Source organism: Cricetulus griseus (genome assembly GCF_003668045.3).
Source record: "Cricetulus griseus strain 17A/GY chromosome 1 unlocalized genomic scaffold, alternate assembly CriGri-PICRH-1.0 chr1_0, whole genome shotgun sequence".
Taxonomy (NCBI): domain Eukaryota; kingdom Metazoa; phylum Chordata; class Mammalia; order Rodentia; family Cricetidae; genus Cricetulus; species Cricetulus griseus.
The window spans coordinates 61,871,088-61,899,008 of record NW_023276806.1 but is presented as its reverse complement, the minus strand read 5'-3'; the positions used below and the strand labels follow the sequence as shown (position 1 = coordinate 61,899,008).

The window sequence follows — 27,921 nt, the reverse complement described above, 5'->3', positions numbered from 1 at the left end:
AAAAAAAAAAAAGGCACTAGGCAATCTATGGCTCTGCTACTGGTGATTGACACTTAAAACACTGCTACTGCTCTTAGGGACTTAGGGGATCATACCCTGCCTACTTTATATTTCTTCTTCAGTAAAGACAACATAGAATATGCAAGAACAGAGGCAGGTGAGTTCAGAAGAACCCAAAAACTTCAAAGCCTCCTTCCACCCACCACACTACTCCACCTGTCTCTTCCTTTCTATTGTCCTTCCTGTACCAGCAGACAGATACTGTTGACTGTTCCAGAACTATGAGAAGAAAAACAAACTCTGCTGCACACAGGTAAATATAACAAAAGGTAGGTGTAAGGAATGGGCAAGAATTCTATAACCAGCAGCAGGCCTGGATAGACAACAGCACACAGAGGACTGACTGGGTCACTGGGCTGGGATCAGGTCACCTTGCACTGGAATCCAAACTGTATATTTCCTAGCTACAGAACCTTAGGCAAGGTACTCAACCCCAGAGCCTTAGTTTCTTATTCTATAAAGTGGGAAATAATGACAGAATCTACATTGTAATATTATTTATTTGTTAGCATCAAATACAAAATATATAAGCACAGAATTTGATGGGTAATTAGATAATTAATAAATGATAATTTAAAAAAATTTGTTTTCATTTTCTCTTTCAAGACAGGATTTCTCTGTGTAGCCTGGCTGGAACCAGGTTAGCCTCAACGAGATCTACTTGCCTTTGCCTCCCGAGTGCTGGGATCAAAGGTGTGTACCACCATCACCCAACAGGTGTAACTCTGGCTGTCCTGGAACTTGCTCTGTAAACGGGGTTGTTCTCAAACTCACAGAGATCCACCAGCCTCTGCCTTTTGAGTGCTGGGATTAAAGGCATGTGCCACAACCCCCCAAGAGTTAAAAACCTTTTAAAAGCTCCATTATTATTAGCCAAAAGGCTCAACCATTTTCTCTCTCAAGAATAGCTTGAGAACTCAGGGAGTGGTGATACAATCACATGGTGTACAAAAAAGAATGGTTGCAAAATGACATATCTGGAAATTACTTTTAAAGACTCCAGAGCAGGGGGCTGGGGAGACAGGTCAGCATTTAGGAATACTTGCTATGCTTGCAGAAGATCAGAGTCTGGTTCCCAGCACCCACACTGGGGAGCTCACAACTGTCTATAACTCTAGCTCCAGAAGATATGACACCCTCTTCTGGATTGGCACTGCATGCACATGGGATATATACAGAGAAGCAGACAAACATACATAACACATTCAAAACAAAAACAACTCACAGGGTAGGGACTGGGAAGTTAGCTCAGTGAAACAGTACTTGCCAAACATTTGTGACACCCTGGGTTCAACCTTTGGCATCACAGAGAAGCAAGCAAATAAAAAAACCCTCTAGTACATGACAGAGCCAAACAAAGCATGCAGATTAGAAAGGTGAACCCTGCCAGGCAGCGCAGCAGGGGTACATGAGGCCTTCTGGACCTTCTCTACTTTCTTTTTAGCTTCTCCATGTGTTTAAAAGTTTACAATGAAATAGTAAAGGAAAAAGAATATCCTGACCCCAGGCCTTCAATATCCAATCCAAGCCATATTTCCAGCACAATCATCAGAAACACTGACAGGCTCAATGCACAGCTCCACGGTGCTTAACAACCTGTAATGCAGGTGGGTGGGTGCCACAGAGCCTGTGGATTAGTTTTGCTCATGCTTTTTTAACAAAAAACAGCTGGCATGAAAGAAATTCATTCAGTGAGAACTGTCTCTTTCGGGACACACTTCTGCTGTTCCGATGAACATGCCTGCCATATTCCTAACAGGGGAACTGTACTGCACAGTTTTTTTGTGGGTGGAGGGGTGAATGTCTTTGAGGTAGGGTCTTATGTAAGATCCATCCCTGTAAGCTGGCATGGAACAGAATAAGAACACCAGGCTAGCCTTAAACTTGTGCTTCTGTGAATGCCTCCTGAGTACTGGAATCACATGTTTGTACCACCATACCTAGCCCTCTGTATAGATTTCTTTTTAAGCAGCAAGCAGATAAAGGCAAAGATTGGAAAAAGCGACCAGATGAGGAGGTATGGACCTCTGTTTATCCTGAATGCTCCATGATATTAAGCAAGTATTATTCCTGGGGCTTTTCCCACTGCCACCTGGAAGTGGAGGTCACTCAGGTCATTCTCTCTCCCTTGATTCTGGGAAAACATGCACTGGCGTTCCAACACACTCCAAATTTTAGCTCTACCCTGACTGGTCACATGACCTGAGATACTGTGGTTTGAATGGGAAATGTGTCTAAACACTTGGTCCCCAGCTGGCTGGCACTGTTTTAGGAAGGCTATGGAGCCTTCAGGAAGTGGAGCTTTACTGGAAGACGTAGGTCACTAGGGGCAGGCCTTGACCAGCTGTCTCCCACTCTCATCACCATAACACACTATATCCCTCTAACTGTAAGCCAGGCAAATTCTTCCTCTCTGAAGGTGCTTCGTCCTGACCTGTGAGAAGAGTGACTAAGACACTGGGTAAGGACTTCACCCAGTGCACTGTGTAAAAGGAAGTGGCACTTCATCACCAGGCTAGAACAGGACCAGCACAGCCCGAATCTCCTTTTCCTGCCCATGGATTCAAAGATGTAACCCTGAAAGCCAAAGACCTTCAAGAGAGTTCTTACTGGCCTGAACTCTAAAAATAATCTGAATGGAAACCAAGGGCACCATGTCCTTGAAAAGATGCCAGATGTACTCTCATTGGGAACAAGTTTTGAGATTCTCAGGGCGGCATTATTTCTCAGTTTTTGTTGGACAATCCCTGCACTGCTGAGTTTGTAGCAAACTTGAAAAGAAGAAACATTGAAAAGTTACATAAATTCAAAACTAGAAAAGGTAAATTTTTATTTTCTAACACATTTACATGTATCTAAAAAAACATTTTTTTTATGTATAGTGTTCTATCTGCATGTACACCTTTATGCCAGAAGAGGGCACCAGATCTCATTACAGATGGCTGTGAGCCACCATGTGGTTGCTGGGAATTGAACTCAGGACCTCTGGAAGAACAGACAGTGCTCTTAACCACTGAGCCATCTCTCCAGCCCTAAAAAACAACATTTTAAAGCTAGGCATGGTGGTATACATCTGGGAGATGGAAGTGGGACAATGTTCAAGGCCAGCTTTGGCAGGACAGCAAGTGCAACCACCTCAGCCCAGGCACATGAGACCCTGTCTATAAAAACAAAAGGCACACACAATTGTTCTGTCCATAAGCTAAATATGACCTTGAGTTATTACATATGCCTTAATAAGTGGACCACTTGGAAAGGCATAGTAAAGGACGTTTTATAAATGTTCAATAGTTCGTAAGAGAGAGGCGTGGTACCTAACAGAGCAGTACACTTCAGGTGAATGGGCTGAGGGTCCATTCTAAAGAGATCTGTGCTCTCCCAACTGACCTGCCCAAGGTCAAACCAGGTCTAATGGACACAAGGGCCTGAGAGGAACTTTGGGAGCCGAGCCTCCACAAACTTGAATTGACATTCTGAAGGTCTTCAGGTTTCACAATCTCAAGTATGCTTCTTCCTCTTTTTTTTTTTTTTTTTTTAAAAGACAGGTAAAAGCTCTGGCTATCCTGGAACTTGCTCTGTAGACCAGGCCGGGCTCAAATTCAACAGAGATCCACCTGCCTCTGCCTCCAGAGTGCTGGGATTAAAGGTGTGTGCCACCACTGCCTGGCTGACTGAATTTTTTTTTTTTATGATGTCCATCTGTATTTATGGCAGATACAAATTAAAAACTAATTTAAAAACATTTAAATAACATGCTAGGCAGCAGTGTCCAACAGAACTTCCTGCAAATGCTGGAAGTGTTCTATACCTGTACTGTCCAACATGGCAGCCACTGGCCACATGTGGCTATTTATCACTTAAAATGTGGCCAGTATGGGGGCTGGAGAGTTGGCTCAGCGGTTAAGAGCATTGGCTGCTCTTCCAGAGGTCTTGAGTTCAATTCCCAGCAACCACATGGTGGCTCACAACCACCCTGAATGAGATCTGGTGCCCTCTGCTGGCATGCAGGCAGAAGACTGTATACATAATAAATAAATAAATAAATAAATAAATAAATAAATAAATAAAATCTTTAAAAAAAAAATGTGGCCAGTATAACCAAAAGAATGAATTCTAACTAATGTCAAATTTAGATTTAAATAGCCACATGAAGCCAGTAGTATCTAAATCAAATACAACTCTAGGAAATCATACATACAAAAAGCACTACTGAGCATAATTGCCTAAACAAATGGAGAAAAATAAGTTGTAAAAGTAATGACTTACAACTAAACTAAATTTTAATGTTAAGATCTAACTGAATGTGATGGCTTATTCTTGTAATCTCACCATCTGGGAGGCTGAAATGGAAAGTTCAAGTCAAATTCAAGGCTAGCCTGGTCTTTATAGAGTCTGAGGCCAGTCTGGGCTACACATCAAGCTCTAGAATAAATAAATATTAAAAATTTAAAAAAAAAATCTAAAAAAAATTTAAAAAAATCTAAATACTAGGTTCTTACAGAATATTTATAATGTTAAGTTTTTTTTTAAAGATGTATTTATTTTACGTGTAAGAGTTTTGCCTGCAAGTATATAAGTATACCATGTGTGTGTCTAGTGCCAATAGAGGTCAGGAGAGGGCATCAGATTCCCTAGAACTGGAATTGCAGACAGTTGCGAGCATCCATGTGGGTGCTGGGAATCGAACTCAGATACTCTGCAAGATCAGCAAGTGTTCTTAACCACCAAGCCAACTCTCCAGCCCACATTATGTTTTAAACATCACTCTGTTGCTGTTTTGTGACAGGACTCATGTGGCCCAGGCTGGCCTCCAACTCACTAGACAGCTAACGAGGACCCTTTTTCCTGCCTCCTCTACTTCCAGAGTGCTAGGATTACAGAAGTGGATCCCTATTCCTAGCTCTTCATACAAAAGAATATTATTTGGCTACTAACAAAATTATATGGCTATCTATAGTAATCCAAGTTTTTGATGTAATGAAAGGGGAAAACACAATGGGATTTTTGCATAAAGTCTATATGCTCTCCCTCTTAACCAAATAAGCCTCTGACCAGATTATAGTACCTTTCAAAATTGACCAGGACAAGAAGTTTAAGAGGTAACAAGGGATTCTATAAAAGTATCTGGAGACACAAACTTACCATGACCATTTTCCTTTGTTCATACAGCTTCTGTAACTGGTAAGACTTCTCCTCTGCTTTAATGTAACCTTTCTTTACATCATCAACAGCCTATCACAAAGCAAAGGCAGAGAAAGAAACTTTATCTAGATGCATTTTCAGGAAAGCATGTATTCACCTCAACTACCACCATCATCACCATAGTGATACGCTTGTGTCTTGTGTACTGAACAACTACTGTATTGAGAACTCTGAGGCAGGCGGATCTCAGTGAATTCGAGGCCAGCCTAGTCTACAAAGTGAGTTCCAGGACAGCCAGGACTGTTACACAGAGAAACCCTGTCTTGAAACACACACACACACACACCCTAACTAATACAGGAGTGGTTCTAGAGAAACAGAATTATAAGGATGAATTTTTGGTTCTTGGTTTTGTTTTTTTTTGTGACAGGGTTTCTCTGTGTAAAAGCTCTGCCTGCCCTGGAACTTGCTTTGTAGACCAGGCTGACCTTGAACTCAAAGACCTGCCTGTCTCTGTCTCTAAAATGTTGGGATTAAAGGTGTGAACCACACTGCCCTATATGGATGAATTTCTGAAGTATCTGGAATATGCACTGCAATTCACTGACACCTACAGTTACTGAAGCCTGCCCTGATAGTAATGAACATTGAAGGCCCATGACTAGAAATATGGAATTTAGCCGGGCGTTGGTGGCGCACGCCTTTAATCCCAGCACTCAGGAGGCAGAGGCAGGCGGATTGCTGTGAGTTCGAGGCCAGCCTGGTCTCCAGAGCGAGTGCCAGGACAGGCTCCAAAGCTACACAGAGAAACCCTGTCTCGAAAAATCAAAAAAAAAAAAAAAAAATGGAATTTAATGACTGTAAAGCTTTTGACAATTTGGGGTAAGTAAAGAAAACAATGATGCTGGTTGCTAGAAACTCTGGTTAAACTGACAATGAAAAAGCATGAGCTCAATGAAAAAAAAAATCAGCCAGCTCCAGATTCACATCAACAGTCTAAAAAGCTTCTAAGTGTGCCCTGGAAGAGAATCTTCTCTCTAGCAGCCACAGAGCTCAAGCTGCAGAAAATCAAACCCAAGCCCTCATTGTAAGGCTGGTTGACCTACAGTAATAGTTACCCAAGTCACAGACTCAGAGGGTGTCATTGTTCAAGGACACTGATCAACAAAGAATGGGATCTTGTAACTGAGGTAAAGATGTATGAGAGGACCCCAAGGCTGAGGACTTTGATTCTCAAGGGGTTGTCTGCCTCAGCAGAGGATGCATCACCAGCACCACTGCCTGGAGGAACCAATCCTTCATTGCCTGCTGAAGCAGCAGTGGCTTTCTCTGAAGGAGATGCCAGTCAAGACACTACTGATGTCCCTCAGGGCCACCAATAGTTGCCTCTAGACTCATAACCAGACTTAAGGCTAAGCAGGCTCCTACAGAGGAGATCAAGGGTGTGGTCATGAAGGGGTACACTGTATCACTAAAGGCTTCAATGAATTTGCTAATTAATTCAAACAGCAGTCTGGAGAATATGCTTGGGAATGAATTTTAAGGGTGTGGAATGAGGTAGAAGGAACATAAAACTGGGCTAGGCTGAGTTTATGAATATGGACCCACTGAGGTTTAACAAGGAAGCCCACACAGTTTTTTGTTTGTTTGAAGAGTTTATTTATTATGTATACAGTCTTCTGCCTGCATGCCAGCAGAGGGCACCAGATCTCATTCAAGGTGGTTGTGAGCCACCATGTGGTTGAATTGAACTCAGGACCTCTGGAAGAACAGTCAGTGCTCTTAACCGCTGAGCTATCTCTCCAGCCCGCCCACACAGTTTTAAAAGGTGTTGAAAGCTTGACCAGTTGGCTGAAGCATTTGTTAAAAGATGGCCTACTGAAAAGAAGCTGAAGGTCCCTGATATCCCTTGGTTCAATGTTGATGAGGAATTTTAAGGTTCAGGGGAACTGCAACAGAGTGGGTATGTTGTGTAAAATCTAATCCTCCCCAGTGGGAAGGCCCAGAAGACATGCTCTTCACTAATCTTATAAGATGCAAATTGTGAGAGAGGCATCAGCACATTTGAAGGGCTTTGTCATTGCCCTTTTCCTTGTGCTAGACCTTAGGGCTGGAGATGCAGTTACTCAGTTGGATGAATAAAATGCAACGGGTTTGATTGGGTCCTGGAGTAGCAGGGGCCAGGTGGCAGGCAGCACTGAATCACCAAAGGGAAAGTGGTGGTAGTTACCGTAATGGGCAACCCAGACAGAGAAAGGTCCATATGGTCTAATCTGTAATGGTCAGCTCAGGCGAAATGATTTAATGGTGGCATGACTTGAAGGGACCTTTGGTACTAACTAATTAGCCATGGTGCTTCCAGGCTTGAAACAGTTAAGAAGCCTACTGCATTTTTGCTCCATCTATATATGCAGAAAAATTTTCAAACAAATGTAAAGAAAGGGTACACTGGATGGTGGCAAGAAGGAATCTCAGCCTGTGACCCAACTATCAGACTTGAACCAGCTTGAGACCAGCTTGATTCCCTTGAGGAAGACACTTGATAAAATACCTTAAATTTTTACTGCTAGCCATTCTGCAGTCCTACCCCAAATGGGCATAAGGTCTTTTACAAGGGTAACTGTGGTTCTGAATTGACATTGATTCCAGGAGATCACAAGACACTGTGGCCCTCCAGTTAAAGTAGGAGCTTATGGAGTCAAGTGATTAATGGAGTTTTGCCTAAAGTCCAACTCACAGTGGGTCCAGTGGGTCTCAGGACTCAGTCTGTGGCTATTCCCCAGTTCCATATTGTATAATTGGGATAGATATACTCAGAAGTTGGTGGAATTCCCACATTGGCTCCCTGACCTGTGGAGTGAGGGTCATTATGGTTGGAAAGGCCAAATGGAAGCCACCTGAAGTCGGGGTTTAAATGTGTCCATGAGACCTCAAGATGGATGATAAACAGGTGTTTATTAGGGAAGCAGACAGATAAGAGTAAAGAACCGCCATGGTCTTCCTGCTCCACAAGATGCAGTCTCTGCCCTTCTGATGCTCTCAGAGACCCAAGAGAGCATGAGCCAGCACCTCCTCTACCTTATAACGGGTCACATCTGCACCTGAGACCACGCCCAAAGGGTGTGGCCACTACCACAAGTTCACTGGCAAGGCAAGATGCCACTACAATGTTGCCTATCAAGTGAATCAAAACCAGTATCGAATCCCAGGAGGAACTGCAGAAATTAGTGCCACCACCAAGGACTGGAAAGATGTGCGGGATGTGGTTTCCACATCTCCCTTTAACTCTCTTATGTGACCTACTCAGGGGGCAGGTAGATCGTGGAGAATGACAGTGGACATCTCCTGGAACATGGGACGCAACTGCTGATGTAGCAAATGCCTTTATCTCAGTTCCCGTCCATAAGGGCCACCAGAAGCAATTTGCTTTCAGCTGGCAAGGCCAGCACTATACCTTTATAGTTTTACCTCAAAGGTATTTTAATTATCCAGTCCTGGTCATAATTTAGATCTTAATCATCTGTCTTTTCCACAAAGTATCACATTGGTGCACTATATTGATATTATGCTGACAGGACCAAGGGAGCAGGAGGTAGCAGCCATTTTGGACTTGTTGGTAATACACACATGCATCAGAAGATAGGAAATTAACCAACTTTTAAGGGCCTTCTACCTCAGAGAAATCTCTAGGAGTGCAGTGGCATGGGGAATATAGAGATATTCTTTCTAAGATGAAGGATAAGTTACTGCACCTGGCCCCTCCCACCACCAAACAAGAAGTACAATACTAGAGCTGGAGAGATGGCTCAGCAGTTAAGAGCACTTGTTTTTCTTGCAGAGGACCCAGGTTCAATTCCATCCACATGACTCCTCACAACTGTTCATAACTCTTGCTGCACGGAACCCAATGCCCTCTTCTGACCATAGCAGGTACTAGGCATGAGCATGATATACAAACATCCATTCAAGCCAAACATTCATACATATAAAAATGAAATAAATCTGGAAGAAGCTGCTGCTAGCAGTGGCAGCAGAACACTTAGTGGGTCTATCTGGATTCGGGAGAGCACACTCCTCACTTGGGTTTGTTACTCCAGCCCATACACCAAGTGACAAGAAAAGCTGCCAGCTGAGTGGGGCCTGGGGCAGACAGGAGAAATCTCTTCACCAGGTCCAGGCTGCTGCGCAGGCTGCTCTACCACTTGGACCATCCATATGATCCAGCAGACCTGATGGTACTTGAGGTGTCAGTAGCAGACAGGGATGCTGTTTGGAGCGTTTGGCTGGCTATTGGTGAATCACAGAAAAGACCTTTGGGATTTTGGAGCAAGGCTCTATCATCATCTGAAGACAATTGTTCTCCCTTTGAGAAACAACTCTTGGCCTGCTATTGGGTCTCAGTGTAAACCGAATGTTTGACAATGGGTCACCAAATTACCATGTGGCCTGAGACCCCCACCATCAGCTGGGTATTATGAGACCCACCACCAGACCCAAAAGCTGTTGCTTCGAACTCTCTACTGCACCCCTAAAAAACAGAGATAATGTTGTAAACATTTGGAAGAAAAATAATTTTCAACCTAGAATTCTATTCCTAACCCTAACATCAAACGTGAGGGAATCTTCAGATAGTCAAGATTTTAAAAGTGATATCCCATGTACCCTCCCCTTCGTGACTCTGAGTATGCACTCTAGTCTATCAAAGTTAAGGATTAAAGGTGCTGGGGCTGGGGGCGGGGTGTAACTACGACAGGTATTCAAGCAGTAGAAATGGGAGATGCACACAGGAGATCATGAGAGTAAACATCAGAAAGAAGACATCAGAAAGAAGACATGCAGAGCACACAGCTGCAGGAGTTCAGACCATCCACCAGACATGCCACATACGATTCCTCTAAAAACGGGAACCAGTGAAATAAAAAGAAATACTTGGAACTCTGTCTTTAGAAGACGGTGTGTGTGTGTGTGTGTGTGTGTGTGTTGGCACTCATGAGTATGCACAGAGAGGCTAGAGTGGGCAGGACACTAAGTGTCTCCTCTATGGCACTCCTCTTTGTTGCCTTGAGACAGTGAACTCTGAAGATTGGCTTGTTTCCACCTCATGGTACTGGAACTATCAGCACTTGTGGTCATGCTCAACTGTTTTGTGTGTTTGTTTTTAATTTACTTCCTTTTTAAAATTATATGTATATGTATGTATTTATGTATGTATGTATGTGTGGGGGGGGTATGCACATGGGTACAGATGTTTAAGGAGGCCAGTGGTGTCAGATTCCCTGAAGCTGGAGTTACAGGTAGTTGTGAGCTACCTGACGTGGGTGCTGGGAATCAAACCCGGGTCCTCTGGAAGAGCAGTACATGTTCTTAACCACTGAGCCATCTCTCCAGTCCCCATTTGGTTGGTTTTTTTGAGACAGGATTTCATTAAATAGCCTTGGCTGTCCTGGAACACAGAGGCCTGCCTCTGCCTCCAGAGTGCTAGGATTGAAGTTGTATGCCACCATGCCCATCATACTCAGCTTTTTCCTTTTATTTTTTATATTTGTTTGTTTGTTTGTTTATTTTTGAGACAGAGTTTCTCTGTGGCTTTGCAGGCTGTCCTGGAACTCGCTCTGTAGACCAACCTAAGTGAAGCTAGTTCCAGGACAGGCTTCAAAGCTACACAAAGAAACCCTGTCTCAAAAAACTTAAAAAAAAAAAAAAATTCTCACACAATATATCCTGATTACAGTTTCCCCTCTCTCTACTCCTCCCAGTTCCTTCCCACCTCCCCTCCCATCTGGATCCATTCCCTTTCTATCGAATTAGAAAACCAACTGGGCCTTGCACCTCACCAGGGCATCACAACAAAGTCAACCCTGTTAGCACAGGCATGAGCTCACAGGGTGAGCCAGCCCTGAAATCGTGAGCATGGGAGAGCTGTCCCTATTACCCATCTGCCTTGTGGCAGCATGGTCAGGGAGAGCTGTCCTTCTAACTCCTCTCTGCCCATCAATGCCTGGGGCAGGTGAGAGAGCTGGTCTTGTGATCATAAGAGAGAGAGACTGTCCCTGACCTCCACCAGCTGCAACACTCAGGAGAGCAGGTCCTGCACCTCCCAAGGGTAGCACAATAGAGCCAACACTGTTGGCGCAGGTGTAAAAGAGCCCAGTTCTGAAACTGTGACCATGGGAGAGATGTCCCATTTCCCACCTGGTGGACCAACCTACAGCTGCCCAGGCCCAGACTTGCCCTGTCCCAACATCTACACCATCTATGACCTGCTGGAACATGTAAAGGATCCTGACCCACAGATCCAAAGCTACAGGATCTATGCAACACAAGATGTCCAGGGAGAGTCCTAGTGTGGGCCCAACATCAAACATATAGTGGAGACCAGGGGCCTTGAACCAGAACAATGACTCTTTGCAATGAACACTTGCAAGCAGAGATGTGTGGACCAAGGGGTATGTGGCGTGACTTGTTGGGTCACACTGCAGTTCCATGACAAGATTTTTAATTCCTTCCTCTTTTTTACTTTTCTCATTTTATTTTCTTCCTTTTTCTCTTGAGTTTTGTTTTATTGGATGGGGGGTGCCAGGGCAGAGGGCAGATGGGAAGGGACGGGGAATCAAGATACATGATGTGAAAAACATAAATAGAATAAATTTTAGATTTTTTTTTAAAAAGAAAACAAACTGGTTTCTAAGGGATAATAATAAAATATGTAAGAAAAACAAAAACTAATACATCGGAATTGACAACAAACAGAAGAAAAAGCGCCCAAAAGAAGGCACAAGAATCAGAGACCCAACTGTTGGCACACTCAGGAGTCCCATGAAAAGGCTGAACTGGAAGCCATGACATACACACAGAGAACCTGGTGCAGATCCATGCTCGCCCCACATATGCTACCTCAGTCTCTGTGAGTTCATATGCATGTTCTCCTTCTTAATGTGAGTGTTAAGGGTCAGAGCTCAGGTCTTTAAGATTGCAGAGCCAGTGCTCTTACCCACTAAGCCATTTTCCCAGGCCCCTGAATGTCCTTAGAGGCGCTGTGCTAATTTCCCCTTGTCTTTCTATTTTTGAGTTGCTATAAAAGGACCCTGTGAAGGTGCTGAGAGAGAGCTCAGTTAGTAAACTGTTTGCTGTGTGAGCACAGAATCTAAGTTCAATCCCCAGCACCCATACAGATAGCTCCATACAACAAGGCTGGAGAGATGGCTCATTGTTTAAGAGCATTTGTTGCTTTTACAAAGGAGCCAGATTTGGTTTCCAGCACCAACATGGTAACTTATAACTATCTGTAACATCCAAAGAATCTGATGTCCTCTTTTTGGTTCCTTGGGCATCAGGCATGCATATGGTATACATACATACAGGCAGACTGACCACTCATAAACACTATAAAAAAAAAAAAAAAAAAGCCAAGTGTGGTAACATATGCTCATAATCCAAGTGCTGGGGAGACAGTGACAATAGGATCCCTGGGGCTTGCTGTTCCGGTAGTCTACACCTAAATGGTGTGTTCTAAGCCCCGTGAGAGACCCTATCTCAAAACTGAAGTGGGTAACTCCTTATGAACACTACCCAAAGTTGACTTCTGGCCTCCACACACACAGGCTCAGGTTTACCCATACTACTACTCTATACACATGAACACACACCAAATGAAACAAACCCCTCTCATGACAAGATCCCTATTTATAAAGGGGGTCCTGGCCCCTATGAAAAAGGAATGCTGTAAAGAGAGGCCAACCTAGGAGTCACCATTCAGTCTAAACAGCATTAAACCAAACCTTATATGTCTAATCACATTTTAATATGGTTGCTTATATTTCAGTCGTGCTCATGTATCAAGTCTTTCTCTCTCTCTCTACACACACACCAAAACCCAAAAGATGGAGCTCCTGGACTACTTTACATGACCAGTTTGCAGGACAGTGAACATGAGAATTCTTCCACCTTCCAGGAAGGCAGTACACTCCCAGCTCCCCCAAGATGGACGCTCCTATGCTCTAGACTTTTTAGGCGCACTATACATTATTGCATTTTTGCTTATTCATGTTCTTTAAAATATCCTCTGTAATAAAGAAGTAAATATCAAGTTTCCTGAGCTCTGTGAGAAGTTTAAGCAAATTATTCAAAGCAGTAGCAGCGTGTGGTGGGGGAGGGGGTCTTGGGAACTTCAACTGCAGCTAGCTGTTTAGCCGTTTCAGAGGACTTGTGATTAGGTCTAAAATGGGGGAAGTTTGAGGAATTTAGCCGTTGATCTGAGGGGTTTGATATTTCCAGGTAGATAATGTCAGAACTGAATTACATTTACTGATGCCTGGGGTGATAGCCACTCAAGCATCACACACTAGCTGGTGGGGGGAAATCCCTATACCCATGAAGTCTTTCTGTTGACTATGATATAAGAACACAGTTTAAAAAAAAAAAAAAAAAGATATTTTGCTTTTGCTTTCCCGGACACACAGCATATATAATACTGCTTTAGAAACCCTGAATATGTATAAATCATAAGACTCATTTTGTTGATTAAAAAAAAATCGAACTTTTGCCGGGCGTTGGTGGTGCACACCTTTAATCCCAGCACTCGGGAGGCAGAGGCAGGTGGATCTCTGTGAGTTCAAGACCAGCTTGTTCTACAAGAGCTAGTTCCAGGACAGCCTCCAAAAGCCACAGAGAAACCCTGTCTCGAAAAAACAAAAAACAAAACAAAACAAAAAAAACTTTTAAAAAACTCTGGCATAGCTCTAGCATATATCTCTTACGAAATGGAATACACTGTACTATAAATGTAACTTGGACCCAAGGATTCACACTGAATTGTCAAATTACCAGCTATCTACAAACAGAAAAAGAAACTGGCTCTTAGGAGAAAGACTTATTTACGTACCTGATGAAAGAAGTAAGTAACAGCAAGGTCATTGTCATTTAAGAGGATTTCTTCTTCTGTTGTAAAGAGCCACTTGCGAATGGTCAGGCAGGTGCCTGGCACAGCTGATGTATAATTCTGGACGTAGAGTTTATGAGGGAATTCATTAGGTGCCAGCTTACGTACTGAAGGAGACAAAATAAAGAAAGATGAAGTGGAGAGATATACAGGAGCTTCCCAAGTAGGAACCATACAAGGCAGACCAATACAATAGCTGTCATTAATTACAGCATCAGCCCAAATCCATCAAGAACCTCTACTTTAGAAACACATGACAACTGCATATCCAGCCAATTCTACCTTTTCTAACTAGACTCTGGCCAGTAAAATGAATGACTGAAATCTATTGCTTGAATGACAGGTCTTTCAGCTAACATGATTGCAGAGAGTACCAAATCCCAAATTCAGTTAAAATGCTTGATCTATGATCTGCTAAGCTACAAACATCAAAGTGGACAAGCTAAGTCCACCAAAGGTCTTCAGAGCAGCCTCTCCTCTTACCCAGCTATGGGACATCTGGAATCTCTCCAATAGCCACCCGCCAATGTACTGCATTTATTTATGCAGAACTGAAAAGTACTTCTTTCTCATCCAATCCCCAAATCTTAAGGCATTTGCCACAGTCCAGACCTCTTCTGAGTAGCTTCCAAGCAGCCTGCTCCACTGGGCTGGGATTACAGGCGTTTGCCAACACATCTTACTTCTAATCCCTATACTGGCTTCCTAAGTCCTTTCTTTAGGCTTACTTGGCTTTCTAACACCACAAAAGGCAGACTCAATATTTCTCCCTTATAGAAAGTCAGTGGTCTAAGCTAAAGCTTAGAAAGGATAAGATCAGAATCCAAGCATCTGGCATCTTACCAATTCTTTATAACAAAGTTTATATCCAGGTATTAGGCTACTAAGAGTTGGGATGAAAAATAATAGGGAGATGGCTGCTCCCGAGGAATCAAAATTGCTATATACTGACAAAAAAAGAAGATGGATAGATAGTGATCAGAAATCCTTTACAAGATCTGCCAGTCTGCTTGCTGAAGGCAGTACTAATAAGTGGATTCTTCTATCATCCTTAAGCTCTTCTTTGGCAAAGCAGTTTCTGTATTAGAATATTAGAATAAACACCCCCAGACAAAATATAGCAATGCTACTTGCACTTACCAAAGGAATGATTGATAACTTCAAATAAGGCAAAGTAATTCACTGTTGTACTGTCCATGCCAACCTTTGCTGCAATAGCCTGAAGTTTAAACAGGATAGAATTGTTTCAGGAAAAGTAAGTTCAGACAATGCTATGGGGGCAGGTATATGTTTGAGAAGGGGAAAAGGGAGACATTCTGCATCCTGGACCATACAAATCACCATGGCCCACAGCTATCTTTAAGTTACACATGTGCACACATGTACATGAACCCAAATATAGCTGTTCTCTGTGAGGACCTCCCTTCCAATACAAGCTGATAATAGTTCCTCCTTAGTGTCAGAGTTCCGTTTTCAAACATGAATTAATTCCAAAAAGGTATTTTTTGAACTTATTTGTGTGTGTGTGTGTGTGTGTGTGTGTGTGTGTGTGTGTGTCTGTACGCGTGTGCTTGCATCTTTGTGAATGAATGCCATATATATTTGGATGCCCGCAGAAACCAGAAAGACAATGGATCATTTATAACTGAGTTATCTCTCCAGCTCCCACAAAGGTGTTTTGTATCACTTAATAAGAGAAATATATTTGACAGGGCAGATCATAAAGTGAAAAGAATTTTTAAAAATACTTAAAATATTTACTTTATTGTTTGTCTATGTGTATATGGGTGGAGGTGAGCTCATGTGGAGGTCAGAGAAAAACGTGCAAGAACCAGCTCTCCTCTAAGGATTAGACTCAGATTGCCAGGTTTAGAGGAAAAAGCCTTTACCCACTGAGTCATCTCACCATACCTAAAAACAGAGCCTCTGATACCTCTAGTTTCACATATTCAGCTTACATTTACTATAGACTGTTAGCACACAAGATCTCAACCTTTGGTTAATATTTTTATTTTATTTTATGTGTATGAGTGGTTTGCCTACATGTGTATCTGTGTGTGATTGGTGCCCATGGAAGCCAGAAGATGGTAGATCCCCAAAGAATGCAGTTATAGGCAGTTATCAGCAACCATGTGGGTAATGGGAATCAAACCCAAGTCCTCTGAAGATCAGCCACCACTTTGGTTGCTAAGCCATCTCTCCAGACCCCTCAACCTTTGATTCTTATTCTTTTGTTTTAGAGATAGGATCTCACTATGCTGGCTACATTGGCCTTGAACTCCTAGACTCAAGTGATCCTCCTGCCTCAGCCTCCTAAGTACCCGAAACTATATATGTACATTTCTATGCTCAATTCTTGGGCTTAAAACATTATCAATTCTATTCAGAATTCACAAATTATTTTTATTTTTCAGATAATCTATGTTCTAAACTGGGGACATCAGACACTGCTCTTCCCTAATTACAGTCACCCCATATCTTCACAAAAGTAACAAAATGTTGACAAGCAGCATATTAAACAGGAATAAATCCTCTCTGAAAACTATGGACCTAATATGACAGATGAGAAAATGGAAAAATTTCATGTGTAAATAAATCAAAATGAGATTACATACACATAACAAAAAAAAGCACACAACAGAAAACAGTAGTTTTTTAAGAGCACTCCCAATATAAGCAAGGTATTCACTAAACAATTCATTAAACAGCTAAAAATTGTTGAAGACTGAACCAAATGTGATTATATCCCTTCTTCCTATATCTACTCACATACCCAGCTAGGTTCATCTGATGTTGTGTAGAAACTAGAAATTACAAGTACTCTAAATCACCCTTCTGTATTGCACTGGATCAAAACCAAAATACTCTCAGGGTTTACAAAATGGCTTCTAGCTACAAGATTCAGTAATATGATGGGGAAGGGAGAATATGGTTCAGTAGTTAAGAGCATTGCTGCGCTTACAGAGGACATGAGTTTAGTTTCCCAGCACCTAGACTGAAAGTCCAGTTCCAGGTTAACCGATGCCCTCTGCTGGCCTTTCCAGAGAACTGCACACATTACATACATATTCACAGATACATACAAAAAAAAAATTAAAAAACAAAATACCCTGCGTTTTTCTAAAGAAACATTGAAAAAAGTAGAGAACAAAACATCTGAACACTTGCTGGGCATGGTGACACACACCTTTGACCCCAGCACTTGGGAGACAGAGATAGGCTTGAGGCCAGTCTGGTCTACAGAGTGAGATCCAGGACAGCCAGAGCTGTTACACAGAGAAACCCTGTCTTGAAAAACAAACAAAAAAGGTAAAAATAAACTTTTTGCAATTACTCCAGTACCATAAAATTTCAAAGATGGCTGGAATCCTACATATATCAATTGCCATGGTATACTGCAGATGATTAAATGAAGGAAAAGTTTTTATCTGCTATAAAGGAGTGCTTTTTGTATAAGCACTGGTAACCAGAAATCTGTCTCCCTGAAAATCTTGACCAAGTTAAGATAAAAGGCACTAAATCGACCTGTAGTCAATTCTAACACCCAACACCCAGACTATGGTCTTGACTATAATTTCTCATCAGAGAACCAAGACAAATAGAGAAAGGGGTTTGTTTTAGACCTAGGCCAGGACATGTCTACAGAAGAGACTGAGATATATTGTTTTAATAAAATGCCCCTATAAGCTAACAGATAGTAGCAAAAGTATACAGACCAGACAAGAAGGAACTTCTTTGGCCAAAGATGCAACCATTTGAGCATCAAAAACATAATAACATGCTATTTATTTATTCATTCAATTATTCATTCATTCATTTCTTTTTAAAAGATTTATTTATTTATTATGTATACAGTGTTCTGTCTGCATGTATCTCTGCAGGCCAGAAGAGGGCACCAGATTTCATTACAGATGGCCATGAGCCATCATCATGTGGTTGCTGGGAACTGAACTCGGGATCTCTGGAAGACCAGCCAGTGTCCTTAACCACTGAGACGTCTCTCCTGCCCCAACATGGTATTTATTAAATCACTTTTAATTAGAAATTTACTTATAACTAAAAATGCACTATTAACAATTAATGTACTAAACAACACTGGAATCAACTAAGGCATCAATTCTTTATTCTGAAAATTGCCAATAAAGGAAAGAATTTTTTAACATTTCCCACAAACTGCATTTCAGGCTATAACAATAGCCTTAATTGATAAGGAAGAGTTATTTACCAAAGAATTTTAGCTATGTGGAAAAAATAAGAGAACTGAAAACCAGAACTTTTCAATCTTTATGAAATTATTGATTAAAGCAACAATTACAGACTTTTCTGGTAAAAGATTAGTAGGAACTTTGCATTGAAGACTAGGTAAACACCATCAAACTACTGATTAATCATGCTACCACTAAAATGGACAACTAGATTCGAGACCAGCCTGGTCTACAAGTGCTAGTTCCAGGACAGCCTCCAAAGCCACAGAGAAACCCTGTCTCGGAAAACCAAAAAAAAAAAAAAAAAAAAAAAAACTGTATAAAGACTGCATGTTTTAGATGTATGCTAAGCATGCACATGGGTCTACCATGGATTTTGCCAAAAAATAAACAACAAAAAATAAACCCTTAGATGAAAAGGAAAAAAATGGTACACAGTATAAATATGGCAAGATTTTGATGATTATTAAATATAACTGATGAAGGAACTGGGGGTGTAGTTCAGTGGTAAAATACCAAGCATACTCTGGGTTCTATACCTCACACCATTAAAAAAAAAAAAAAGCACATGGAGAAATTTATGATTCTATTCTGATTTTATATATGTTTTAAAAGTTTTTGCAGCCTTTAATCCCAGCACTCAGGAGGCAGAGGCAGGTGGATCTCTGTGAGTTCGAGGCCAGCCTGGTCTACAAGAGCTAGTTCCAGGACAGCCAGGGCTACAGAGAAACCCTGTCTCCAAAGACAAAAAAAAAAAAAGTTATTTTGTAGGGCTGGGAAAATGGCTCTGTGGTAAAGCACCTGCAGTTCAAGTGTAAGACACATAGTCCAGGGTCCCTCGTACCCACATGAATTCGGGGAGCTGTAAGGGTAACTAACCTGTAACCTAAGTCCCTGGGAGGCAGAGACAAGGAATCCCTCCACCAGGCTGGCTAGAGAGACTAGCGAATCACTCAGCAGGAGACCCCGCCTTAGTCTGTAAGGTAGAGGGCAGCCTACCAAGACAGCCAGTGTCACCCTGTGGCTTCCACAAGCACACACACACACATGTGAACATGCATCACAACACACGTGTACCCACACACACATGTGCACCCCCACAAGCACATGCATACACACATGTGCATCACAACACACATGTGCACCCCCACAAGCACACGCACACATACATGTGCATCACAACACACATGTGCACCCCCACAAGCACACGCACACATACATGTGCATCACAACACACATGTGCACCCCCACAAGCACAAGCACACATACATGTGCATCACAACACACATGTGCACCCCACAAGCACAAGCACATGCGTGAGCATTAAACACACACAAGGGACTAGGGAGCAGGTGGCTTAGTGGATGAGAGCACTTGCTGGACAAGCATGAGAATCTGTGTTTGCATCCCTAGCACTCACATAAAAAGGTGAGCACAGACCTATACACACTCAAGATGCAACCCCAGCACTGTTGGGGTGAAGCCAGGGCGATTGCTAGAGCTTGCTGGCCACCAGCGCAGGGATTCTGTCTCAGAGAATAAAACAGAGCGATAGAGGACAACACCCCATTTTAGGAAGACATCAATGTCAACCTTTGATCTCCACAAGTACAAGTATGCCACACATGCAAACCTGCTCACAAACATCAACCTTTTTTTGTTGTTTTTGTTTTGTTTTGTTTTGTTTTTGGAGACTGGGTTTCTCAGTGCAACTCTAGCTGTCCTGGAACTCACTCTGTAGAACAGTCCAGTCTTGAGTTCAGAGATCTGCCTGCCTCTGCCTCCAAAGTGCTAGGATCAAAGGTTTGTGCATCACTACCTGGCTATTTAAAGTTTTTGTTGTTGTTGTTGTTGTTTTTTACAACAAGGAAAAAGGAAGTTAATCACAACCACTGCATCATGGAATATTTATTATACTTTTTTTTTTCAATATAAGGTTATTATATAGTCCTGGCTACCCTAGTACTTGCAGGATTCTTGCCTTAGCTTCCCAAGTGCTGGAATTACAAGCATACAAGCACACTCCAATACACCCAGCTCTCATATATACCTTTCTTTTAAGAAAGACAAAGTTGAGCCAGGCATTGGTGGTGCACACCTTTAATCTCAGCACTTGGGAGGCAGAGGCAGGCAGATCTCTGTGAGTCCGAGCCCAGTTTGGTCTACAGAGTGAGTTCCAGGACAGGCTCCAAAGCTACAAAGTTACTTCACATTAGTAATATGAATTTTAGTAAGTGTACTCTGCATATTTGTATGTATTAACTCATTTAATTTTTTACTTAGCTTCACATCATCCAATGTCAAGTCCACTTGCTCAAGTTTAATTTACCTGGTATACTTGGTCTGTAGTACTGTTCTTTTTAACTCTGACGGTAACTGTTGTTCCATCCGGTAATGCTACTCTCAGTTCAACATCAGACACACCATTGTAATTCTAAAGGAAAAGAAAGAATTCGCAACCAGTAAATTTCCACTCTCCTTGCTACATGCTAGCTAGCAAAACAGTACCTAACGTTAAGAAACAGGAAGTAAATTCTATTAAAATGAGGAAAAATGAAGTTTTAAAAGTTAATGTAGTTACAATTCATAAAGCTGACTTTATGGTGTGGAAGTTAAAATCATGCTCCTATTTCAAAACAGAATACTGTTGAAAAAGTCCAGGTGAAATCCAGATGAGATTCTGATGCACTCTTGTCACTCCATTCAGAACCCACAAAGAAGAAAACAAAACAAAACAAGAGCGGTCTCAACACTGGTTGAATAATTAGGCAGTTAGGTCTGCTTAAGGGATATGAACTGTGACGTGATCAGACCACGTTCAAAAGGAAAAATGGATGAGACTTGGGGATGTAAATTAGTGTCATGCCTAATTTTCTAGCAAAGACTATACAATTCTTACTCAATTAAAAACAAATACAGAGTTGGGGATATAGCACAGTGTGAGAATGCTTGCCTAGAATGCTTAGGGATCTAGCACCCAATAAATAAACAAACAAACAGACAAACAAATAATAACCAGCCCTCATTGCTTTTGATAACACATTATTTTTTTGTTTTTTACATTTATGTGTATGTTGTCTACATGTATGTATGTGTACTGTGTTCATGCCCAGTGCTTACAGAGGTCAGGAAGATCTTTAGATCCCTTGGAACTAAGGATAGATTAGCTGAGAGCCACCATTCAGTTGCTGGGAATTTAACTCAGGTCCAACAAAGGCTCCTAACTGCTAACCATTTCTGCAGCCTCAACATATTTTTTTTTTTTTTTTTGAGAGTTTTGTCTTGTAGCCTAGTCTCACCATGAACTCAAGGCCATCTTCCTGCCTTGGTCTCTAGAACGCTGGGATTATAAGCATGAACCCACACACCCAGTTTCTAACAGATTTTTGACCTTGTAATTTTTTTCTCTTCTTTTTTCTTTTTATATATTTATTTTATGGGTATTGGTGTTTTGCCATGGTGTCCAGTCCCCTGGCACTGGAGTTACAGACAGCTGTGAGCTGCCATGTGGATGCTGGGAATTGAACCTGGGTTCTCTGGAAGAACAGTCAGTGCTTTCAACCACCAAGCCATTTCTCTAGCCCGAACCTGTAATTTTTATTACTGAGGAAATAATCATCTAGAAATAAGTTCATTTTCATTGACCATAAAAAATTACTATTCTGTCTAAAAGTACTCTAAACATTACAATAGCACCCCCCCCTTACCCACAAGGGCTATGTTCCAAGATCCACAATGGATGCCAGGAACCACAGTTGGTACGAAACCACAATGGATGTTGTTCCCATCTGTACTAAGCAATTATCATGCCCTGAGGCTGCAACTTTTATAGTTTAAGGTGCTTCAACAAAACCAGCATAAATTTACTTTCTCTTGTCCATAATTTCATAGATAGAAGGGGAAGGGGCATTCCTACTGTGGACCTTGGCAATCTTACCAGGGTCCTTTTTCTTACTGTTGTGAGGGAAGCACTCCATGGCTCCCCTTGGGTGTATGTGACTGCTAATAATGCTCTCAAGCACTGAAGGCATCATTAAAGGTTATTAAATACAGCAAGCACTGTGATACTGGAGCAGGCACTCTGATAACTGACCCAACTGCTAGGTGACTACCAAGACAGGGGACAGCACAGAATGACATAAAGCTTTATCATGGTACTCAGAATGCCATACAATTTTAAGCTTACAAAGTGTTTATTTCTGAAATATTGTATTTTATATTTTTAGATTATGGCTGACCACAGATAACAAAGTAAAAAAATGGGTAAGGGGAAGGCACTATTATACTTTATACCCTTATCTACAAGAAGCCTATAATCTAGTCAGGAAAACAAGGTACATACATACTAAATAAGGGATGGACAATACCTTTGTATTACATATTCACCCTTCTATCCAATTAATACTTATTAAGCACCTCCAACATGCGTGACACTGTGGTAAGGCACTGGGAATATAAGATAATCAAGATTTAGCTCTGACCTACTGGTAGCTCACACACTCTTGTAAGCTAAAAATATAAAGTGACAAACTGATTACATGTATAAAAAATAGAAAATGAGATGGCAATAACACAAAGATTGAGTGGTACTAACTGCAGAAGCTCTTGGTAGGATGAAAACTGATGATTTGAGTCATCCAAGAAGAAAAATTTCAAAGAGAAGGTGGACCTGGAAAATGGCAGAGTAGCAGCTGCCTCTGCATAGCACAGTGAAGAAGGAAAGTCAAAGTAACAAAGAACAGATTCCAATCCAAAGACAGGAAGAGCAGAGACGGGATAATACAAGGGACATTGTTAAAGACAGATGAAAAGTACAGAGAACCAGAATGGTGCTCAGAGAGGAGTGACCTTTGACCTGTTCTAAAGGATGAGCGGTACAAAAAACTGGGCATGGAGGCAAAGTGAGGGGGAGAGGACATAAACTCTAGGGAATGACAAAAGGATTAAAGAAATAAAAAGCACTCCAGAGCCAAGGAGAGGGTCGGAAGGTTTGCTCAGCTGATAAAGGCATTTGCCACTAAACCCGATTAACCCACATGATGGAGAGAACGAACCAATTGTTCCCCAAGCTGTCTACCATGGTTGCTGCATGGTATACAGGCATACACACATAATAAATAAACCCATGTTAAAAACATATTTCGTAGCTTTGGAGATGTGTCACAGTGGCAGAGCATTTGCTTGGCATGCATGAGTTTTGAGGTTTGAGTCACAGCACCATAAAGGAGAAATGAAAGTACCAAAGCACCTGGAATAATGATAAATCAGACAATGATAGGGACTGAGATTAGAGATAGAGGCCAGACCATGATGGGCCTTCTGAGTGCCATTGTAGGATTTCAAACTGAATCCTGAAAACTGTGGCAAAGTCTTTTAAGTAGGGAAATGGCAATAAAATAGAACAGCTTTCTAAGAAGCTTAGCTATGAATGGAGAAAAATGGTTACTAGAAAGAATGAAATTTTGTTTTTTCTTTAACATGAAAGATGAGCCATACTTTTATTCAGAGACAGAGAAGCAGGGAGGAGTGATGCAGGGGAGAGAAAGGGAGGAGAGAAGAGAGGAGAGGGGAGGGGGAGGGGAGGGGGAGGGGAGGGGAGGGGAAGAGGAGGGGGAAGGGGAAGGGGAGGGGAAGGGGAGGGGAAGGGGAAGGGGAATGGAAGAGAGAGGAAAGGAGAGGAAAGGAGAGGAAAGGAGAGGGGAAGGAGGAAAGGATTTTGCCATTTTCTCACAGCAGTAGAATTATGACAATGAATTTTCAATTAGTCCTATCACATATTCCATTAAGAAGGTTCCCCAACATAAAAGAGACCCTAAACCCAGTGTCTCAGAAGCCCTGAGATCATCAGGTCACTATATCACTTCTATATAATTTTACAGCATTCTAAAGGAAGTAAACCATCATATTTGTTGATGCATCAGGGTCCACCAGACAATGAAGAAATAATCAAAACATTACCTCAGAAATATAGAGAGAAACTTGTATCACAAGAAGAAATACAGTTTACCAACATGCAGGTCCAAAATAACCACTGTGGTTGCTGTTTGTCATCAGATAAAAAATTACCTTTAAGCCGGGCGTTGGTGGCGCATGCCTTTTAATCCCAGCACTCAGGAGGCAGAGGCAGGTGGATCTCTGTGAGTTCGAGACCAGCCTGGTCTATAAGAGCTAGTTCCAGGACAGCCTCCAAAGCCACAGAGAAACCCTGTCTTGAAAAACAAAAAAGAAAAAAACAACAAAAAAAATTACCTTTAAAATAACTTCAAAAATAGCAAACAAAGAGGGACAGACATGTAGACATGCAGGGGGACAGTACAGTGAAAGGAGCAAGTATCTTCTAGCTCCAGCTGAGAGAAAAACAGAAGACTCACAAGGAAAGTGGGTAGAGCTGAAGACCACAATCACCAGACTCATGTGAGAAGGAAGACAAGTATTGCATGCTTTCTCACATGTTTTAATATGTGAACAGGACATGGAAGTGGAGAGGACCATACAGAGGGAGTCTAACAGGAAATAGGAAGGAGGGAACAAAAGAGAATGATGCAGTGGTAAAGAAAGACTGCATCACATTTTTCTCTCATGTGCAGACAGACGCCAGACTCCAATGCATAAATACCAATGAAAAACAACAGCCAGAGGGGACTATTTGGAGACAAGGAGGAGACCAAGGGGAAGAACAAGGGAGCATAATGAGAGATGCACATGGACAAAATACAATGGTGTGAGCATGTGCATCTGCACATGTACATGTGTGTAATTGAAAATACAATAAAATGCATTATTTTATAGGATAACTAAAAAAGAAACAAAACAAGAAGACAGAGAAGGTGAACCCAGCCCTATGTCTTAAAGGGTAGATATATAGGAAACGGAAATGAAAGTAATACAGTCGTTTGGAGAGTAGACTGCAACCTAACCCACAAACATTACCTACATTTTTGCCCATGGGGAGCTAAGCAGGAAATTATCAATGTAGGGGGTGTTCACCTACCTCATCAGATTCTGACAGGAACTCTTGCATGATGTCGCTCTCACCAATGACTCGGATTGAACACACTGTAGAAAACAAAGACATCAGGCCCTAAATTAATAATATATCAAGGTTTACATTTAAATTGTCAGGCCTAGTACGGTCATACATATCTACAATTCTAGTACTTGGCTGAAGCAAAAGGTCTGCTGCAAATTCAAGGTCAACAAGAACCACAAGAGTCATTTCTAGACCAACCTGAGCTATACAGCAAGACCTTGTACCAAATGTATACAGAAAATGTTTAAATCATTGGTAACAGGCAACTATAACCTAGTATATGTATCCTTAGGACATGCAATCTTAACGCATAACAAACAATTCACTATTAACAGTCAATAACTAAAAAAAAGTTAAAAAGTGGGAAAGAGCCGGGCGGTGGTGTCGCACGCCTTTAATCCCAGCACTCAGGAGGCAGAGGCAGGCGGATCTCTGTGAGTTCAAGACCAGCCTGGTCTACAAGAAGGACAGCCTCCAAAGCCACAGAGAAACCCTGTCTTGAAAAACCAGGAAGCTGTCCTGGAACTAGCATCTAACTTCACCTACCAAGTGATCTAAGAGAGATAGACAGAAAGACAAGAAAGGCACACATAGCAAGACACAGGGAAAGAGAGAAGAAAGGAAGGGAAGGAAGGAAGCAGGTAACTAAGTAACTAGTTGTGTAATCTAAGAAAAATAGCCCTCCCCAAAAAGATAAATAACATTGACAGTTTTATTGCATTTTTTAAAAGTACCCTATCTAATGGCCCCATGGCATGTTCAGAGATCAGTTTACTTTAGGAAAAACAGATGGGGAAATCCCACAACTTTAAATGTGAGAAATAGTTCTTTAGGAATAAGGTTCACTGCCAAAGTAGTTTTGTTGGGGTGTTTGTTATGTTTTGTTTTAATTTTAAATCGAATTAGGTCAATTAGTCTTTATTATTCTTTTAAACTAATATTCTAAAAATCTATTGCACAGATTTGAATGACAATGGTCCCCAGAGGCTCATTTGTTTGAATGCTTCATTCCCAGTCATTGGAACTATTTGGTAGGAACTGGGAAGTGTGGCCTTGGAAGAAGTATGACACTGGGGGTGGGCTTTGAGGTTTCTAAAGCTTATGCCTCTCTGGTGGGTGAGATACAAGCTCTAAACTTTGGCTGCGGCTCCAGTGCCATGCCTGACTGCCTGTTTGCCTGCCACTATGTCCCGCCATGATTGAACCTCTGAAATTATAAGCAAGCCCCCAATTCAATGCTTTCTTCCATAAGCTGCCTTGGTCATTGTGTCTCCTCACAGCAATAGAACAGTGACTTAGCAAGCCACATAGCTATGATATAGCAGCCAGGTGAGTGTCTCTTTCCACAACCAAGAGATTATCTTATTCAGTTCTGTGTCATTTCTTTGTCTCTCTAGAGAAACAAATATTTCGATATCTATATCCATAGAATCTCAGGTTATCATTTGGAAGCTTCATTAATTCTACGTACAGGCTGCTGAGAACAAGGAGCCTTTAGATGGCCAACAGCTAAGCAACCCTATACAGAAATTTTTATATAGGACAGTGCCATGAGCCAAGAATCATTAATGTACCATAATATGTATTTATAGGTAAATATAACCCCATAAATAAAAGTCCTCCAAGGACCACCAAGAACTATTCACTTTTCTGTTACATAGTTTTCTGCAAGCTAGCAAAGCAGGGTACTATCACTGTGGTGAACATTTCAGCCTTGCCTTCAGGGTCCAGGTGGCTTAATACTTCTTATCTGAAACATGACTTCCTTACAATACTGAGTTTTAGGAAACACAGCTATGCAATTAAGGAATCAGAAGCTATGCCCACTCAGCAAGCACAGTTTAATGTACTAGCCTACCTTTTAAACTTTTTTTCCCCTTGGTTTTTCAAGACAGGGTTTCACTATGTAGCCCTGGCTATCCTGGAACTCCCTCTGTAGACCAGGTAGGCTGGCCTTGAACTAACAGAGATCCACCTCCTTCTCCCTCCCAAGTGCTGGGATTAAAGGCATGCACCATCCCCTTCCCCTTTTAAACATTTTTAAAACTTACATTTATTTATTTGTCCATCTGGGTTGGGCACACACCTACCACTGCAAGTGAGTGGTAGTCAGAGAACAACCTGTGTGAGTTGGTTCTCTCTTTCTACCACATGGGTCTTCGGGACTGAACTCAGGTCATTAGATTTGGTGGTAAGTGCCTTCACCTACTAAGACATCAAGCCTGGCTTACCCTTTTCCAGATATTCTTCCAGTCCCCGACGCCGGGCATCTAGCTGTTGTTCTGATAATGAGAACGGCCACTTTCCTGGAAGTCGAGGAAATGTAAAGTTGGCAAACTCTCTTTTCAGGTTTTGGTGCAGGATGGCAAATTCCCGGTACCGCTTAGAACACAGCTGCCGCCCTGCCATGTAAACGTTGTACACCTGGTGAGACAGAACAAAGAAGCCAGGGTCATCTAAAGTCAGGTGGTCTTTCTATGCATTACACAAAGAACATTCACAGCCATTTTAAAAGAAAACTTATAATAAACATGACAAAAGTTCTA

General features: G+C 41.8%; 1 protein-coding gene across 5 annotated transcripts in view; it reads right to left on the bottom strand.

Moving 5' to 3' along the window:
* The window catches only part of Snx27 (sorting nexin 27), a 78,381-nt gene that overhangs the window by 7,362 nt on the left and 43,098 nt on the right, over positions 1-27,921 (bottom strand). For all 5 annotated transcript variants that reach the window (XM_027393542.2, XM_027393540.2, XM_027393543.2 and 2 more), the window contains exons 3-8: positions 27,607-27,799; positions 25,337-25,401; positions 20,675-20,779; positions 15,281-15,359; positions 14,084-14,247; positions 5,203-5,292 (exon numbers count right to left, since the gene is read on the bottom strand). In XM_027393542.2, the coding sequence (XP_027249343.1) occupies positions 5,203-5,292; positions 14,084-14,247; positions 15,281-15,359; positions 20,675-20,779; positions 25,337-25,401; positions 27,607-27,799 (696 nt within the window). The remainder of the gene's footprint in view (positions 1-5,202; positions 5,293-14,083; positions 14,248-15,280; positions 15,360-20,674; positions 20,780-25,336; positions 25,402-27,606; positions 27,800-27,921) is intronic.